The 16,837-nt window shown below is 38.4% G+C and overlaps 1 protein-coding gene across 1 annotated transcript in view; it reads left to right on the top strand.

Moving 5' to 3' along the window:
• The window catches only part of LOC102113974 (FRAS1 related extracellular matrix 2), a 57,269-nt gene that overhangs the window by 39,227 nt on the left and 1,205 nt on the right, over nucleotides 1–16,837 (top strand). The window contains exons 16-22 of the mRNA XM_088051293.1: nucleotides 5,403–5,595; nucleotides 7,857–7,961; nucleotides 9,128–9,255; nucleotides 9,345–9,479; nucleotides 13,809–13,935; nucleotides 14,135–14,322; nucleotides 15,206–15,352. Of these exons, the coding sequence (XP_087907419.1) occupies nucleotides 5,403–5,595; nucleotides 7,857–7,961; nucleotides 9,128–9,255; nucleotides 9,345–9,479; nucleotides 13,809–13,935; nucleotides 14,135–14,322; nucleotides 15,206–15,352 (1,023 nt within the window). The remainder of the gene's footprint in view (nucleotides 1–5,402; nucleotides 5,596–7,856; nucleotides 7,962–9,127; nucleotides 9,256–9,344; nucleotides 9,480–13,808; nucleotides 13,936–14,134; nucleotides 14,323–15,205; nucleotides 15,353–16,837) is intronic.

Genomic DNA, 16,837 nt, shown 5'->3' with positions numbered 1-16,837 from the left:
AAGATGAAAACTCACCTATTCTGAAAATCTCACTAGATGTTGTAAAATGTAAACAGACAGAAATGTCTGTTTTCAGATTTTTATATTCGCTTTAGCAGCCCCTGTCAAGTTTAATAAAACTCTACAACTCATGTCCCCTTGACATGGAACCTCGCTAAAAGGCAAACATTTTTTCTCTAGCTGCAAACATGTGCATTTAGTAAAACTGTAAAGAATAAAAAACTATAAAGTGAATGCACCAGATGTGTAACAAAGTCAAGGAGGTTAAATTTTTTCAAGGGACTGTCATTTCAAGGCTGTTTTGCATTCTCTTCTCCATTCAGGCTTCTTTAAACAAACCTGCTTTGCATTTCACCTGTGACCTACCTGTCTGGATATCTTCTTAGGGCCAAATCTTGGTTTTGCCATACTGACATTGTGTAAACAGTTAATTGATAACATTGTTAAGCTTGTGTGACTCAAATTCACAAACATCACAAGTAAATGCAATAGAAATGAGACTTAGGGTAATTTGGAAAATAAAAATATGGTTTTCACGTAAAGCCTGTTTCATTGAGACACACAAAATAAAACATAAACTTGTTTTATTTCTAATGTCTAATTCTAATTTCATCAGTACTATCCATGTATACACACAAACACTGACAAGCTCTGTCCTCTGGAAATGTAAGCCAGCTAAATAAAGCACTCTATAAATGTAGAACAGAGTCCATGCCACAAACGCTTTATTGGAAATATTTTTTATTGTAAATATCCTAAATTGTTACTTGACAGATTCTCAAAATAATTGTGTATTTTACTTAATGAAGTTTGACAGATTGCATCTAAAAGGGAAAGAAAAGAAAAACACTTATAGAAACTCCCATTAATGCTTTCTAAGTCTTAAATGGGAATTGTCAGTATTCTGAACCAGACCTTATGATCTGTGATTATATGAAGCTCTGCTTCTTAGATCAATGTCTGGTATAAATTGTATTGTTTTCTGACACACGTGAATTTTGACGTGCACTGTTTGATGTTTTTTTATCTAAATTTTTCCAGATGTTATCTGTAAGAGTCTGTTTCCTCCTTGGAACAATTTTTGTTCTGTCTTCTCAGGTTGTCCAGACCTGGCATTGTCATGGAGCATGAGACAGAATTTCCCCAGTTCATCTGTGGTGTAGCTATAGTCTGCATTTCTCTCCAATTCACATTTATATTGCAGTTCTCTACTGGTATCAAAAGACTAAAATTCACACCCACATATTATTGTTTAAAATCAACATTACTGAATGTAATTTTGTCAGTGTAACTGGTAAAATCTCCTGTTCATAGGATGCATGGATACATAGTGCACCTGTCCTGTCTCTCCACAGAGCAGTTAAGCTGATCCTACACTTACACAGCTCTCAGTTACCCTTTTGGTTCCATCAGTGTCACATTGAGATATAAAATGAACAGCTGGCTGCTCCCAATAGGCTTTGCATGTGGTGCTGGAAGAGAAAGATAACTCAGTGGAAAGAATGTTTTCTCATGTTTGTCTAAACAGCATTATTAGTGGGGCCGGAGAAGTCAAACTCCTCCATCTGTGTAACACATTCCATCGATTCATTTGGGGGGCGGGGCAGTGTCTGCTCACTTTGGCACAACTTTCCTCTGCAGCTGACGTGCTCTTTATTTTTTTTTACTATATCTAAAAGATCCTTTCATATACCATGTCTTGAGATTTCTCTCTTCTGCCTACAGAAGAGTAGATACCCCCTTATAGGAATGAGAGGCTCTTAGAAGTTTTCATTTACTGTTAGAGAGAATTATTCAGTAATTCTCTGACTATCAGTGTTGTAGCTTTGCCTCCAGACCTGCAAATCCATGAGTGTCTCTAGAAGGGTTTGTGTACATAAAAACTCCATGAGCTTTTAGCAAGAAATCCTTCCTCCCCCATTCATGCCATGAATCACACATAAGGACAGCAATACTGATGGAAGCACATAAGTACACAAATAAATTTTCAGGCTGAAGTAAGCAGCCCAGACACCTCTTGCAGGTTTTACTGGAAGGGAAGAACCTTTTTAATTCTACAGTCCTAGAAATGGGGAGATTTCAGATTTCTGCCCAGGGCAGTGGTAATACATAAAAGGAGCAGTGATCCTGGCAGACTTGCCCCAGAAGGGATCCTGCTACTAGATTTAGAGCAGTACAATAAGCTGAGCTCTCTAACACTATGGTCCCATCAAATGGAGGCAAGAAAACCCTAAAATGTGGCTTACAAACCTCATTAGTGGATTGCTTTATGTACAGTACACATGAAGAGACAATGGTGCATTCAAAGCCAAGAAAAGTTTTGTAATGAGGGATTTTTTTTTTAGCTTAATATGTTATAAGGTACTGAGCTAGAAGGTGTTTTGTGGATCACCCTATCCAGGCCTCTGCCTTAAGTCGCTATAATGTCACTCTGACACTAGGAAACTTAATCTAAAACGTAACAGGATTTCATGGCCTCACTATTCTTCTGAAATGCCACCACACTGAGGGCTGGAAACTCATCTAGGCTGTGTTTGTCATGGCCATCTTATGCTCATTTGTTCCTGTGTCAGCACTATCTTTCATCATCTGTGGCCCTTCTCTGGACTTAGTCTCCTGATGTATATAGACAGCATTCTTCTCCCTCTCAGCCTTTGTTGTATTGGGCTCAACAACATGGCTGTTTCAGACTCTGCTCATCAGGTAGTTTTGCCATTCCCCTGATTATGCTGATTTCTTTTTCTGCAGTCTACAATGCAAATGAGACTTTTTCAAGCATGGATGATCAAAGCTGTTCCAGATAAGCTCTCACTAGTGCTCTGTATAATGGCATGCATGCTTCTAACTTCCACCCCATTCCTCAGTTTATCTTAGGATCATAGCACATGGAGAGGGTAGGAAGGTCATAGTTATGATGTGATCAACTTGCATAACAAAATTTCTTTCCCCTCTATTGTGTCTAATGAATGTCTTTCATTTCTGCAGAAATCCCTGTGGCTGGTTTCTATTACCTTATGGTTTAAGCTATAAGATTTCACCTCACTGCTATTACTCTAATCCTCAAGGTCATTAAATTCTCACTTTGATATTGCAGTCCTCTACTTTATCATTAAGCATTATGTATGCTTCTATTTAAGAAAATAATGGACATGTATTAAATCCTCTTCCACATACTTTTGTCTCTTCCTTATAAGCAAACTAAATTTCAGATCTCTGACTTCAGTATCTAATTCTTACTGTACAGCATGCAGATATAGAAGAAAAAAGCACAGAGAAAAGTTTGTCTGGGATGACCTTACAATAGTAATACATTTTTTATACAATCAAATGTATTCATTCAGTTCTTGATACTGGTCCAGGAAATGACAAATTTTTGAGGTTACCCCTGCATCAGAGGCAAACCATAAGACACTTGTATCGTTACTATATTTTTTTAAATAGAAGTGAGAATGTTACATTGCTATTTTGAACAATTTAATAAATCTGTGTCCAGAATAATTTCTCAGCTACTCATGCAGGTATTTCAAAGATATTCTTGCAACTTAAATGGTACTAAATAATAATACTTTTGTCTAACTTCAACTGGTCATCCAGTATACAGAGAGAAAAAATTCTTCTTTTTTTCTGCTCCAGATAGAAGTACTTGATGGTGTTTATGTAAAACCAACAAAGAATCATTAATATACTCTACAACTGTAGCATCTCATCTACCAATCTGTGTTAGTGTTTTGTTCTTCAGTGATGCCAGACTCTTTTCAGTGGTGCCCAGTGGCAGGACAATGAGCAATGGCCATAAACTAAAATACAAAACACCACAATATGAGGAAGAACACTGAGGGTGGCAGAGCACTGGAACAGGCTGCCCAGGGAGATCATGGAGTCTCCCGTTCCGAAGACATTCAAAACCCACCTGGACACATTCCTGTGTAACCTGCTCTAGGTGACCCTGCCTTGGCAGCAGGGATGGACTGGACAGTCTTCAGAGCTCCTTTCCAACCCTATCAATTCTCTGATTCTGTGATGCTGTGTGTTTCCCAATGACTGCTGTCTAAATGCTGGCACATATTATGGAATGAGTCAAACAGTGTAAGTTGAAAGGGTTTTGGTAGCACAGTGCAGATCAAGGAGTGTCACATGTGGAAGTGAGTTGTGGCAACTACAAACATTTGCCTTAGTGAAGTCCTTAATTAGGTCAGAGTATTTAGTCAATGTAGGCAGTAAATTTGTGGTTACATTATATTAGTAAAAGTTCTGTCAGGCATTTCAAAGTGTAAAGCTGCTGTAAGGTTATGGTCATTCAGCCTCTTGACTTGCTGTTGGTTGAACCCAGAAACAGTTTGATTTTTACACAGCTTGTAAACTTCTTTGAATGCTGGGGATTTTTGATAGTGCAAAACACTCTTTAGGAGGATGTAAGGTAATCACTCCAGGGAAATGTTCAGGTGTGCAAATTTATATATGGAATTTCTGTTGGAACTAAATGAGAATTCAACTTTTATACCTTTAAAAAGTTTCCCACTGAGAGATGATTTCAATGTCTTTCCTCCCATGTACTTCTAAGAAAATCCAGAATGGTCTAAAAGAATATGGATTGCACATTTCTAGTCAGAGATATGTGAGTGACGAATTACTTGTAACCAAAGATAAACGTGAAGTCTCTTCAGACAGGTTTAGATCTGTGTATCATGTAAGCTTAAGAGGTGACACATTACTGACATTACTCTTCTTGTCTTTTTTTCATAAAAATATATATAAAGAATATGTAATTTTTTTATAATTACAGCACAATTGTTTGGTACAATATATAAAGAAAGGTTCTATTTTCAAATCCATATCAGCTTTCTTACTATTTTTAACTCTTCCAGGCAGTGAAGAATGGTATGTGTTTGCATGCAGCGTGTTAGCTATTAGCCATGCACAAAGGAAGAAAGAGTTCCAGAGGTGACTGAGTCCAAGGACTCAGTCTTGCAATGATATCTGAGCAATTTCAGCATCTTCCAGAAGAGTCTCTTAGTTGATAGTAACAAGAAAGTAACCAAAAGAGTTGGTTAAGGCATAACCATAGAGCAAATTCAAAACCATACTGGAAAAATTTCTAAAGCCTTCATTAGTAGCTGTGTTGTTTATGTACTAAAAATACCTGAACAAAAATGATGAGTTAAAATTGAGGGGGTTACGTTTTATCAGTTTGAAGTACAAAGATGAAACCTGAAGTGATGTAAGCTCAGCTGAAAACCCTTGAAACGTGGTTTTACACTTCATCTGTAGTTTACAAAAATAATTTGATCAAGTCACGGTATTTGTTTCAGGTTCTGTCTTCCCTTTCTCTTGCATTCAGCTTAACCTGTGTGGTGCTGCCATTCATGATCACTAACCCTAAAACACAATTCTGATTTTCATAGGTTCTCAACCTAGTGCAGTCCTATGTCACGCTGAGAGTCCCTTTGTACGTCTCTTACGTTTTCCACTCTCCTGTGGGCGTCGGAGGCTGGCAGCATTTCGACCTGCAGTCAGAGCTCCGGCTGACTTTCGTGTATGACACTGCCATCCTGTGGAAGGACGGCATCGGGAGCCCACCTGAAGCAGAGCTCCAAGGTGCGTGTTTCTTGGCGTAGAACTCATGCTCTGTTACTAAGAGTATAGTTTGCACACAGTAGGATGGTTTTTCAATCATTCCAATAGTAAAAACAAATTTAAAATTTTCATTTATTAGCAATTGCAGTCTGTCATTTCCTAGCACTCACGGGTGTATGAAAATCGTGTAAAGTCTTTTACTGCAAAGAAAGACAATCGTATTGTTATATTTGAAGTACATGTGCAAAATTTAAGTAACTTAATAAATAATAATTAAATAATAATTTAAATAATTAATATCTACTCAGAACTTCAGGGTACATTATGTAACAAAATTCAGTTAGCACACAAGATGTTTACACTTTAATGAAAATAATTGAAGCTTTTCTGTGATGCCATTTTTTTCTCACTATGAATGGCCAGTTTCAAAAACTTTTGATATTTTGAAAATGTTATGAAACATTCAAAAGAAACAGAACTATGTAATGGAGGCCTGTCCTCTGTGTGAAAGTAGTAAACTCTGAGACATTCTACAATATGTTAGATACTGTCAGTAAATGTTTGTAAGTATAATTAGTAGTCAACAAGTCAAAATTTATCAATGCAGAATTTATCTTTTAAAAAAGTTACTTTACTTTTTACAAATAGCAACATACAGATGTATGTGCAAGATTAAAATATGTAGTTACACCTGTGTGCTGCATTGTTCTTGCTTTATGCAAATTTACTTAATATTTCCCAGCATTATGCTTCAGGTGTTTCCTATCTTTCTCAACCTAAAGTAGAATACAGGTACCATCTGTGATTATGTACATACACAATTTCAGGACTGCTGGGAACCTAAAATCACTTTTTGCTTCTGCCAACTCTGTATATAAACTACAGAAATCACTGCTATGCCGTTTCTTTCCCTATGTTAAGAGCAGGAAATGAGGAGCAGCAAGGGGAATCTGCAGTGCATGAAGAGTGAAGCACATGTCATGCCATGCCTAAAGAATAAGCCACATGCCACAAATCATGTGATGTGCTAGTCACAAAATAACAACCAGATCTAATCCTCTGTCTCAGCAGTTACGTGGTGCATTTATGCCATCATTTCCCGTCTTTAATTATTTTTATTTCTCTGTTTAAAAAGCTGATGGCCACATCTTTGGAGGTGCTGAACACTGTCAGTTCCCTTTGAAAACAAGCAGTATAAAACAATCCCAACATATCCCAGCCTCATTTGGGTTGTATTTTTTCAGCAGGTTTTTTTTCTGGGCAGGGAGGGGTTCCAGTTTCTTTCCATACCTCTCAATTGATATTATTGTCCTACATAAATTTTAAGTAAAGCAGTCAAGATCTTCTATTGCCCTAATTCATACATGAATATGTAGTTATTTCTATTGCATCAAGAAATATGACTGGTACAGATGATTTTGTACAGTGGTATGTATTCACACTGGTGTGTTAGATTTCCAGCACATTCACTGGGGAACATTGCTGTTTCCTTCTTTTTCCTGGCAAGCAGAATGGTGGCACATCACCAGCTGTTTTTAAGGGAGAGCTGGAAGAAATAGCTGAACTCCTGAGAAAAAGGATCTTGGCTTTTTCTTGGTCAAGCTACAGAAATAAACCACTTCTGATGTGTAAACAAGATCTTGTAATCTGAAATTAGAATATGTAAGGTCTGTGTTTTGTGCCAAATTCATGCCAAAATTTGCCAGCAATGCAAAGCCTGTCAGGAGTTTCACAGATTGCAGCACCCTAGAGCAGATTGCTGTGGAAGTCACAACCAGCTGCTCCAATTAATGCTGATGGTTGCTGCCTTGGCACAGTAGGCAGGGAGGCGCTGATAGAGGGTATCTCTGAAGCAGCTTTCATTGGTAGGAGTCAGAATACTAGAATACTTCAATACTTGCTGAAAATAAAATTCTTCCTTCTGCAGATGCCCCTGACAGCTGACCATGCTGCCTGAACCCAAGCACAGATTGCTATGTGGATTTTCCTCAGCCTACTAGCTCAGCTGTGTGGGTCCATGGTAACCTGTAAAACCATGGCTTTGCAGGGAAGTTCCCTATGTGCTTTGGAAGCTGCATCATGTCCTGAATTCTCAAGGCATCACAGTGTAAATTCTTGCTTGAGAAGAATCTGGAGTCAACCCAAAAAAGTACCAGTGGGCCCCCCGCCAAACAAATCACATAGCAAGGGTAGATGGAAGAGTGGGTCTGGTGTTACACAGGAGTGTGATTTCTTTGTCACCTGCAACTGGAACACATTTGCTAATTGGTTTTTGCTGGCAGGTTCCCTGTTCCCGACCAGCATGCGCATCAGTGAAGAGGGGCGCTTGGTTGTCAACTTCAAGACCGAAGCCCGGTTTCATGGTCTGTTTGTTATGTCCCATCCTGGTAAGTGTAACATACCCTTTGGCAGCATTACAGAAATAAAGACACTCTTCCCAAATTTGATGCTATTAATTTTTTTTTTTCTATTTTGGCTTCTGATAGCTGTTTGGTTTTTTTTTTTATATGCTATGTTCTTCAGATACAGGTTTTTCCTCTTCTTGAGATTTCTTACTGGTCATTGATGACTGTATTCAGGTTGTCAAACTTGTTGAAATATACATTAATCTGATGGAAAGCAAATAGTTCCACTTGATTGAGAGCTGATTTATGAAGGATGAAGATCTAGGCCATTGTGTCCATTAGGGATCTATAGATACATGTTTTTAATCCCATAGTTATAATTACTGTTTACTTGTATTACCCTAGGAACTTAGCATTAAAATTTCTTTCTTAACTTGAAGCTTTTCTAGGATATTTAGACCTTTTTCGTAGAGCAAGAAAAAGTCTTGTGTGGGCATTGTATCACTCTGTTAATATAACACTCTCACTGACATTCAATTAGTCATTGCCAAGGACCCATTCCTGCAATTTAATCTGTTTAAACCCCAGTGTCTTTATTCAGAACAATTACAGGTGTAAAACTCGGTCTACAGACACAAATCTGAGCATGAATGCCAGCCATGGAAAAGAATATCTAACTAAATTAAATCTGCTGAACAACAGTGAGGAGAGAAAAAAAAAAATAGGAAATCTCTTTAAGTTTAACTCAGGTGTTTTTAACCCATAAAACTCCTTCATGGTGATTCTACTTTTTCTCAGCCATCCTCTAGTGTTTGGTTTTGCCTATCAGACAGAGACAAGAGTGTTCAATTACTAAGAGAAATTATGTTTTGTTTCCCAGGGCTGACATTCCAAGTTTAAAACAGGAGGGATTATAGAACTCTGCCATTCCACTCTCACTGTTTTGACTGCCTTTTAAATTTATTCTTCATACTGTTCTCGTTGTGTAGCCCAAAAGCAGCTGCTTGACTTGAACAAGAATCAAAGAGGCTCAGCTGTGTTGACTGTAATTGATTTTAGTTTCAGTTAATAAAACCCAGTGCCCTGTGAAGGTATTAACATCAGCTGTGGCATTATGGTTTATGGATTATTGGGAATGTTTTTCAGGCTCTGAGAGTTTGTAAAGAAACGCTAAAGGTGACAAATCTGTCTCTTTGACATGTTTCTAGCTTCATCTCTGACTTCCATGGTTATGTCAGCTGACCACCCGGGCCTCACTTTTAGCCTCAGCCTCATCCGAAGTGAGCCAACCTACAACCTGCCAGTCCAGCAGTGGAGCTTCGTTTCAGACTTCGCGGTAAAACCTCAGCCCCCGCTAAGTCTTCTTCTGCCGAGGCCTGTTGGTTGGGATGTTGGTGGTACAGCTCCCTCTCTCTCTGTGTCCAGGTTCGAGACTATTCTGGGACGTACACGGTGAAGCTGATTGCCTGCACCACTGCCCCACACCAGGAGTACAGCCTGCCAGTGATCTGCAACCCGAGAGAGCCCATCACTTTTGATCTGGACATCCGATTCCAGCAGGTGCTGTGCTGTTCCAATGACACCTTTGTCATGTTCCCTTTCTAATTTGATTCCCATTTGTTGGTCTTTTAATAATAGTACTAGAAACTGACTTTTTTGCTAATAAACAAGGCATTCCTAAATTGGTGGGAGAGCACATGCTCCTCTCCTACTAAATAACCATTGGTTTAGGGGAGAGTTACTGGAATGCAGTAGTAACATTTGGGAATTATTTTTGTGTCTGTTAGCTTTGGTAGTAAATAATTTTCAGATAATTAGGAAAATATAAAACTATTATCAGAAGGTTTTCATCTGATGCAAAATCAGAGTTAGGTCTCTGGTATTAAAAGTGGAACCTCCAGAGTGAACCTCCATTCAGTCCTAAGACAGAAGTTCCTTCACTGACTCTAGAGGGAAGTGTAGATAGGTAAAATGCTTAGCTTTAAAACTCACATAAGAGACCAGAACAAATCCAGTCCATAGCAATATGAATCATATGGGAACATGTGGCAACAGGCAGACAGCATACCTTTTGTGAAGCCCAGCTGTGAAGCTGTGTAGCAGCGAGCAAATCATGGGGAAATGGATTCTGCTGTAGAAAATACTCATTTAAAAAAAAACAAACTGAGAGTCATATTAGATAGTTAAGAGAACATAAACTGCCAGCATTCCAGGGTATCTAAAGGGCTAGTGTGACCTTGGGATGTGTAAGGAGGAAGTTATATCATTTCTGCTATTTGGAGCCAATACAGCTAATACTGGAACAGTGTGGCTGTGGTTTCATGCTCATTAATGGTATAGATTATGCTATTAAATCATCTTACAGAATAAATCCATATCAGTCAGGGGTAGACAATCACTTTTCTGTTGACTTTGCCAGAGTACACAAGGGAATGTATGCAGTCTTTATGCTTTCATTTGGCATTATGCCACCTGTGGTAGAACAGATGATTCCTGATAGGACATTAAGTCCTGGCAAAGAAGAGGGATGATACATGATCTGATGTGAAACCTGCCTTCTCAGAGTTAACCACATTTCAACATTTTGGAGAAGTTTGAATGGAATGAGTGAGGGGAAGTTATACTAGTTCAGCACTTCAGCCTTTGTCTGGCATTTCTAATCTACTTCTAGGGACTCTAAAGCAATTCATAGCAATGCTAAACCACAACTTGTTCCTGATCCTAGTAACAACAAGATGTTGATATTTCAAAGAAAGGTCAAAAAATGTGCAAAAATCATTGCAAAATGGGCAAAGTAGCCTAAGAAGAGACCTAACTCTTACCTAGAAGTAGCCTACAAGTTAAAGCTATGGCTAAGAATTAGAACTGCCTTGGAATAAATAAATGGGAACTGTAGGGGTTATTTTATCAGATAAGGCTTTAATAATACAGTATATGGAAGTTTCAGATACATCAATTCAAAATAGGCATAAGGTGCAAAGTTACAACAATATAGATTGTAGCCAGCTAAACCCCCATCATCAACAATTTTCAGGCCAAGACCAGCTCTTTTTCTTGCGATACTCATAGTAAAAGGTAAAAGGGGCTTGGGCCTTCTGTGGCCCATGATTTTTCCATCTGATCACAGATTGAAGCACTATGTCCCAAAGCAGGTCCCAAAAAAAGCAGCAGCACAATAGCACAAGTTCAGTAGGCAGAATCTAGAACTTTACCACTAAGAATTTTTTAGTTATTCTGCAAAACTGAATAAGCATTTGTATCCATTTATTTGCAAATAAGAAACAAAATCCTGAAGGATCAGCCTGGAGGATGCTAGTCCTTAAAATAGAGAGTACCTGATACCTTGCACAGGCCCACTGCATCCAGTCCTGTGGTGCCCAGTGCTAGAAGGACATGGACCTGTTATAGGGGGTCAGAGAAAGACCAGAAAAATGGTCAAAGGGCTGCAATGCCTCCCCTATGAAAAAAGGCTGAGAGATTTGCAGTTGTTCAGCCTAAAGAAGAGAATGAGCTAAGGAGACCTTATTGTGACCTTCCAACATATAAACAGGGCTTATAAGAAAGACAGACTTTTTACCAAGGGCTGCAGTGACAGGACAAGGGGCAACTGAAGGAGAAGGTATGTTTAGATGGGATGAAAAGAAGGCACTTTTTACAAGGAGGGCAGTGAGGCACTGGCACAGGTTGTCCAGAGAATCTGTGGACGCTGCATCCCTGTCAGTGTTTCAAGGCCAGGTTGGATCCTCTGAGCAACCTGTCTAGTGGAAAGTGTCCCTGCCCATGGCAAAGAAATTGGGTGAGATGATCTTTAACTATGCCCTCCAGCCCAAACCACTCTGTGACTCCCTGAAATCAGTGAGCATGGGTGTCACAACTGGAACAAAATTACTTTTGACTGCAAAGTCTAATGATAAAACGATGAGGCAGGACAAGAGTTGCGTCCCCCAGTTCTTAGTCTAATGTTCCAGCTCCCATACTGAATTACCTTCTTGGGCTTTTTAATATGAGGCTTTTTATTTCCTTGGAAACTTTTTATCTTAATTTCCTTCATAATTGTTTTCACTGGTCACAAGTGAGGAGCCATTTTAATAATCAAGAAGAAAATGTATTTTGTCTTTCCCCACCGGTTCAACATTTCCTTTTTTAACCTGTATCATCTGCATATCTCCTTTTTCCTCGCTCTGTGGCCCCTGAGGAGTGAAGCAAATAGCCTGGAACTCTAGTGAGGATTTTATTACCACTGTCTAACTCTGGGATTCTCTGGAAATGAACACTATTCAACCTCCAAGCTTTGCTTTATCCCAGTCCTTTCAGCATCTCCTTTCTTCCAATGTGTATGACTATTTCCTGACAGAAGCACTTCCATACTCAGAATGTTGCCCTGGGATGGCCCAATCTCAAGAGTGCTCTGTTCCTTGAGGTACCAAGTATCACATGGGCTTTGATCCTGTGGGTGATCTGCAGTGTCCCCACATCATGCATCTGCAGAGTTGATGGACATGACAAATAGGCAGAATAAACTGACAGTACTCTTCTCACCCAGGAGATCGTCACCGATTATTTTTTAAGAACTCTTCTATAAAATGTCTCAAATGCCCACAGAAGTAATTACACTTAAACAACTGTCATAAATTACACAGCTGGAAAACAGTTGTGCTAATCAAGTACTTGTGGAACTACAACCCAATGTCCTATTTCTCAGGCATTTAGAAAGAGGCATTCTAAGGGAATGGCTTCTTTTGTCTTTTGTTTTTGTTTTTTTCTTTGCAAAGGCTATGATTCTAGGACTCCTTTTTCTGAAAAGTAGCACTCCATTTATAAAAAGGTTTGAGCTGTTCATTCTTCTTTCCAGATCCTGTTGCTTTGATAGTTTTGGGACTCTGTTGTGAAATGGATCCTTGTCCGTGAGCCAGCAAGAATGTTTTCTTCGTTGTTTTCTTTCCTTCCTGTCCACACACTTATACATATATATACATAAATATACATATATATGTTAGCTTTTTTAAAATTTGTTTAGTGGCCTCTTGTTATTTTTTCTTTTTCCTTTTTTTTTTTTTTTTGGATATGTGTGTCTTCTATATTGTTTCCTCAGGTACTTGCATCCTTTTGAACTTTAGGCTCCCCCAGTTCTTCAATTCACTGTATAATTTTTCTTTTATTATGCCATGTCCCTTTATAGTTTGCCTTCTTTTTTTTGTTGTATGGTCCCATGGAAAACTGCTGCTGATAGTATTGATTAATTTTATACTTTTCATGTAATCAAAGAAGAACCATAGATAAGTGTGTCATATGTAAAGATAAATACTAGCATAAAAAGATAAACGCGAGCATAAAAAGGTGTTCAAATGGTTTGGTGCATTTTCACATGCATGATCTGATACATCCTGCAGCACATTAGAAGAACTGATCCTTGGAAACAGATCTTCAGCAATGTGTGCTTTCAAATGTTGACAGAGGATCAGAAACAGAGGTGGCACTTGTGTGGAAGAATGAAAATGGGATAGAGAAAGCAGGCTATGAAGAGTCAGAGACAGGTTTTTGAGGGAAAAATTTTCCACATGTTACCCCACACATAAATGGCCCTGGACACCTCCTTAGTTGGGGTTTGGAAGAAATCCCAATGGGATGTGGGAAGAAAATAACCTAGAATACTGTCAAATATCACAGATGCAGATAATCTGAAGGTTGTTTGCATATAAAATACATAGAAATATATTTCTATTAGCACAAGATCTTTATTTTAAACTGTATTATTGCATGTAGATGTGCAGAGCTGTTAAGTAATGTACCTTGGGAGAAGATCATGCTTTGTTTTAAGAGTTTAAGATCATGCTATGTTTTTTTCATTTAAAAGTCTAGTTGAAGAGCCTTATGCTTTTGTGGTTTTAGGTCAGTGACCCAGTGGCTGCTGAATTCAGCTTGAACACCCAGATGTTCCTCCTCTCCAAAAAGACATTGTGGCTGTCTGATGGCTCAATGGGCTTTGGGCAAGAAACTGACGTTGCTTTCTCAGAAGGTATTATTGTTCACAGATCATGCACATTTAATTTGTATTCCACACTGTCAGGATCCTGTTGCTCCCAAAGCAAGATAGGAGTAAGGCTTTGTGCTTGTTGCACTAAGTTTCTTGAGGCTTCACAAGAGGCTTTATTAGCTCAGCCTCAGAGCTGTGATAAATGTTCCAGTCTAACCAGAGCTGTGCATGCTGTTCACAGGTGATGTCATATACGGTCGGGTGATGGTGGATCCAGTGCAGAATTTGGGTGATTCCTTCTACTGTAGCATCGAGAAGGTTTTCCTGTGCACAGGAGCCGATGGATATGTACCCAAATATAATCCATCCAACACTGAATATGGGTGCCTTGCAGATTCTCCATCCCTTCTGTACAGGTTTAAGATTGTGGTAAGTGTTCTAATTCTGGGAGGATGCATATATACATATTTTTTTTTTCATTTTTTTTCTAACTTGTCTTTTATCCAAAACCCAGCTGTTCTTTGAAATGTTTTCAACAGCACCAAATTTTTTTACTCAAGTTCCAGGCTGACATGAACTGACGGAGGCAGTATCTTGCCTTTTTCCCTCCTGGTTCTATTCTTTATCTTTCTGGGAACTGCCTTCATTAAGTGTTTAACCAAAGTTAGATCATAGACTTTTTCTCTGTGTTGTCTATATCCATGGGCCATAGAGAGAATTTTAGGAGACATGCAAGTGAAGGATTGGAATTTTTTTCATATTTAGTGAAAAAAAATCCAGTTTCTACTGCAAAGCTAGTCATCCAGGCTGCCTCTGTAGTCCATAGGGAAAGAGAAATACTTCTAAAGTTGGCTTGGATGATTTAATTTCCTTCCTGAATATAACTGTAGAGTAACTGCAGACCTGATGCCCAGCTTTTAGAGTTAACTTTAAGATGATCATATAATAAGCTAAACAAATTTATATGACTGTATGCTAATGAAATTAAATGTAGCTTCTTTAGACTAGGAAATAGACTTCTTACTTTCATTTCAGACCACATTTATGTATCTGTTTTATTTAAGAAGTGTAGCTATCGTTGTTCTCTAGTGTTTTCCGCTTTTATTCCAGAAAGGCAAGAGATTAAATAGTAGTACAAGTCAGATGGGACCACAACTGCTTCTCATGTCTTTTCTCTTGTAGTAGTATTTCCCTGGACTACATAAAATTGCATGTTTAAAGTACACAATTTATACATTGCAAGTAAATGCTAAAACTGTTTTTCCTCAAATAAATAAATCTGGTTTACAAACTTTTTTCCCCCTCCATGCAGGACAAAGCTCAGCCAGAGACACAAGCCACAAGCTTTGGAAATGTACTTTTTAATGCAAAGCTTGCAATAGATGATCCTGAAGCAATTCCATTAGTTAAACAGCCAGGCTCTGATGGATTTAAAGTAGATTCAACTCCTCTGTTCCAGGTATGATTTCTGTAGCTTATTAGCAAGAGTACTGAACCAAGGAAGAAACACACAAGTATTGTTGTTAACTATAAATCAAATTGAAACCAACAGAAAGATTTATTCTGATTCCAGTGACAGTCAAACACAATTATAAAAGCTTAGAAACTTATAAAATCTAGAACACTTATTGAAGTGTTTCTGTAGGGATACTCTTGCTTTTCTCTTGTATAATTCCACAGACTAACCAGAAGTTATGCAAATTGCTCTTGTACATTTCTTTTAAGTTAATGAGATTCTTGTTGCACAGCATTGTTTTATTGCTTCCCATCTCACTTCTCAAAGACAAAAAATTAAAAATCATAAGCATTTATAGTGAACTTAATCAAAATCAAGTTGATACTTGGCATTTTCTGTACAATTCTTTCCTTGAAAGCTTGCACAGTATGAAACACTGGAAAGCCTAAAAGTTGATAACTAAAGGGTGGAATTACTTCTTAATTATATATAATCCTTCAGCTGTGTGCACTCAGCCCTTTGATAAATATAACCCAGCCATAGGGTTCTCTCTTCACTGTTTGTCTCTAGTATTTGCAAAACTGCATGTGCAACTCAAGTGTATAAATTAGGAAAAATATGGAGGAGACCTTGATTCTACTCCAGGCCACTTCAGTATTGAAGGTCCCATTGTAAGCAGTAGAGTATTTAACAAAAAAGTCCTACTTAAAAGTATAAAAAGAGTTTCAAATCTGCCCCCAGGAAAATGAAATCTCATTTTTTATGTGAAGAATCCATTTCCATGGATTCCAGTGCCATGATTTTTGGTCCTCTTCCTGTCCAAAAAATGAGAATATAAAGAAACAAAAGTATATCTTGAAAAATACAGGGAAAAACAAGAATAAAATAGAAAATATGTTCTTTCTCAAAATAACAAAACTGGGCTGCAACCATTCAAATTAACAGGCAGTAGCTTTAAGACAGTATTCAGACAAGCCTACTAAACCTTGTAGAAGCCAAATCTGGTGTGTATCTAGGATAGATGAGAGAAATTGAAGGAAGGTAGTATCATCTACAGAAATTGCAGGGACTCATGCAACCCAGAGTGGATGAATTTTTCAAGGACCTGTGGAAATGACTGTTCCAACACCCTGCTCAAAGCAGGGTCACCTAGAGCAGGTTTCCCTGGACCATGACCAGTTGTCTTTTGAACATCCCTGTGGAAGGAGGTTCCACAGGTTCCCTATTCCAGTGTTCAACCTTCCTTGCAGTAAAAAATTGCTTTCTTATGTTTAGGTGGAATTAGAGCCGGGGCCTAATTGCTTGGTAGTTTGGGCTTGGAAGGTCCTTCTCTGTGGCCCATCCACAGCTGAAGACACTTTGAATGGCTTTTGGTACTAATAGTACCAAAACCATGCCAAAGCCATAGTTTTCTTCATCTGCATTTGGTAGCCACCGTCTGACTGTGGAGAGGAATGGAGACTAAACCCTCTGAAAATTTTGTCAGAA

The sequence above is a fragment of the Pseudopodoces humilis genome, chromosome 2, assembly GCF_049639895.1.
Source record: "Pseudopodoces humilis isolate 2021_Gansu_Grassland_sample_001 chromosome 2, ASM4963989v1, whole genome shotgun sequence".
NCBI classification, from domain to species: domain Eukaryota; kingdom Metazoa; phylum Chordata; class Aves; order Passeriformes; family Paridae; genus Pseudopodoces; species Pseudopodoces humilis.
The sequence above is the reverse complement of the archived record's forward strand: the minus strand, read 5'-3'. Positions and strand labels throughout refer to the sequence as shown.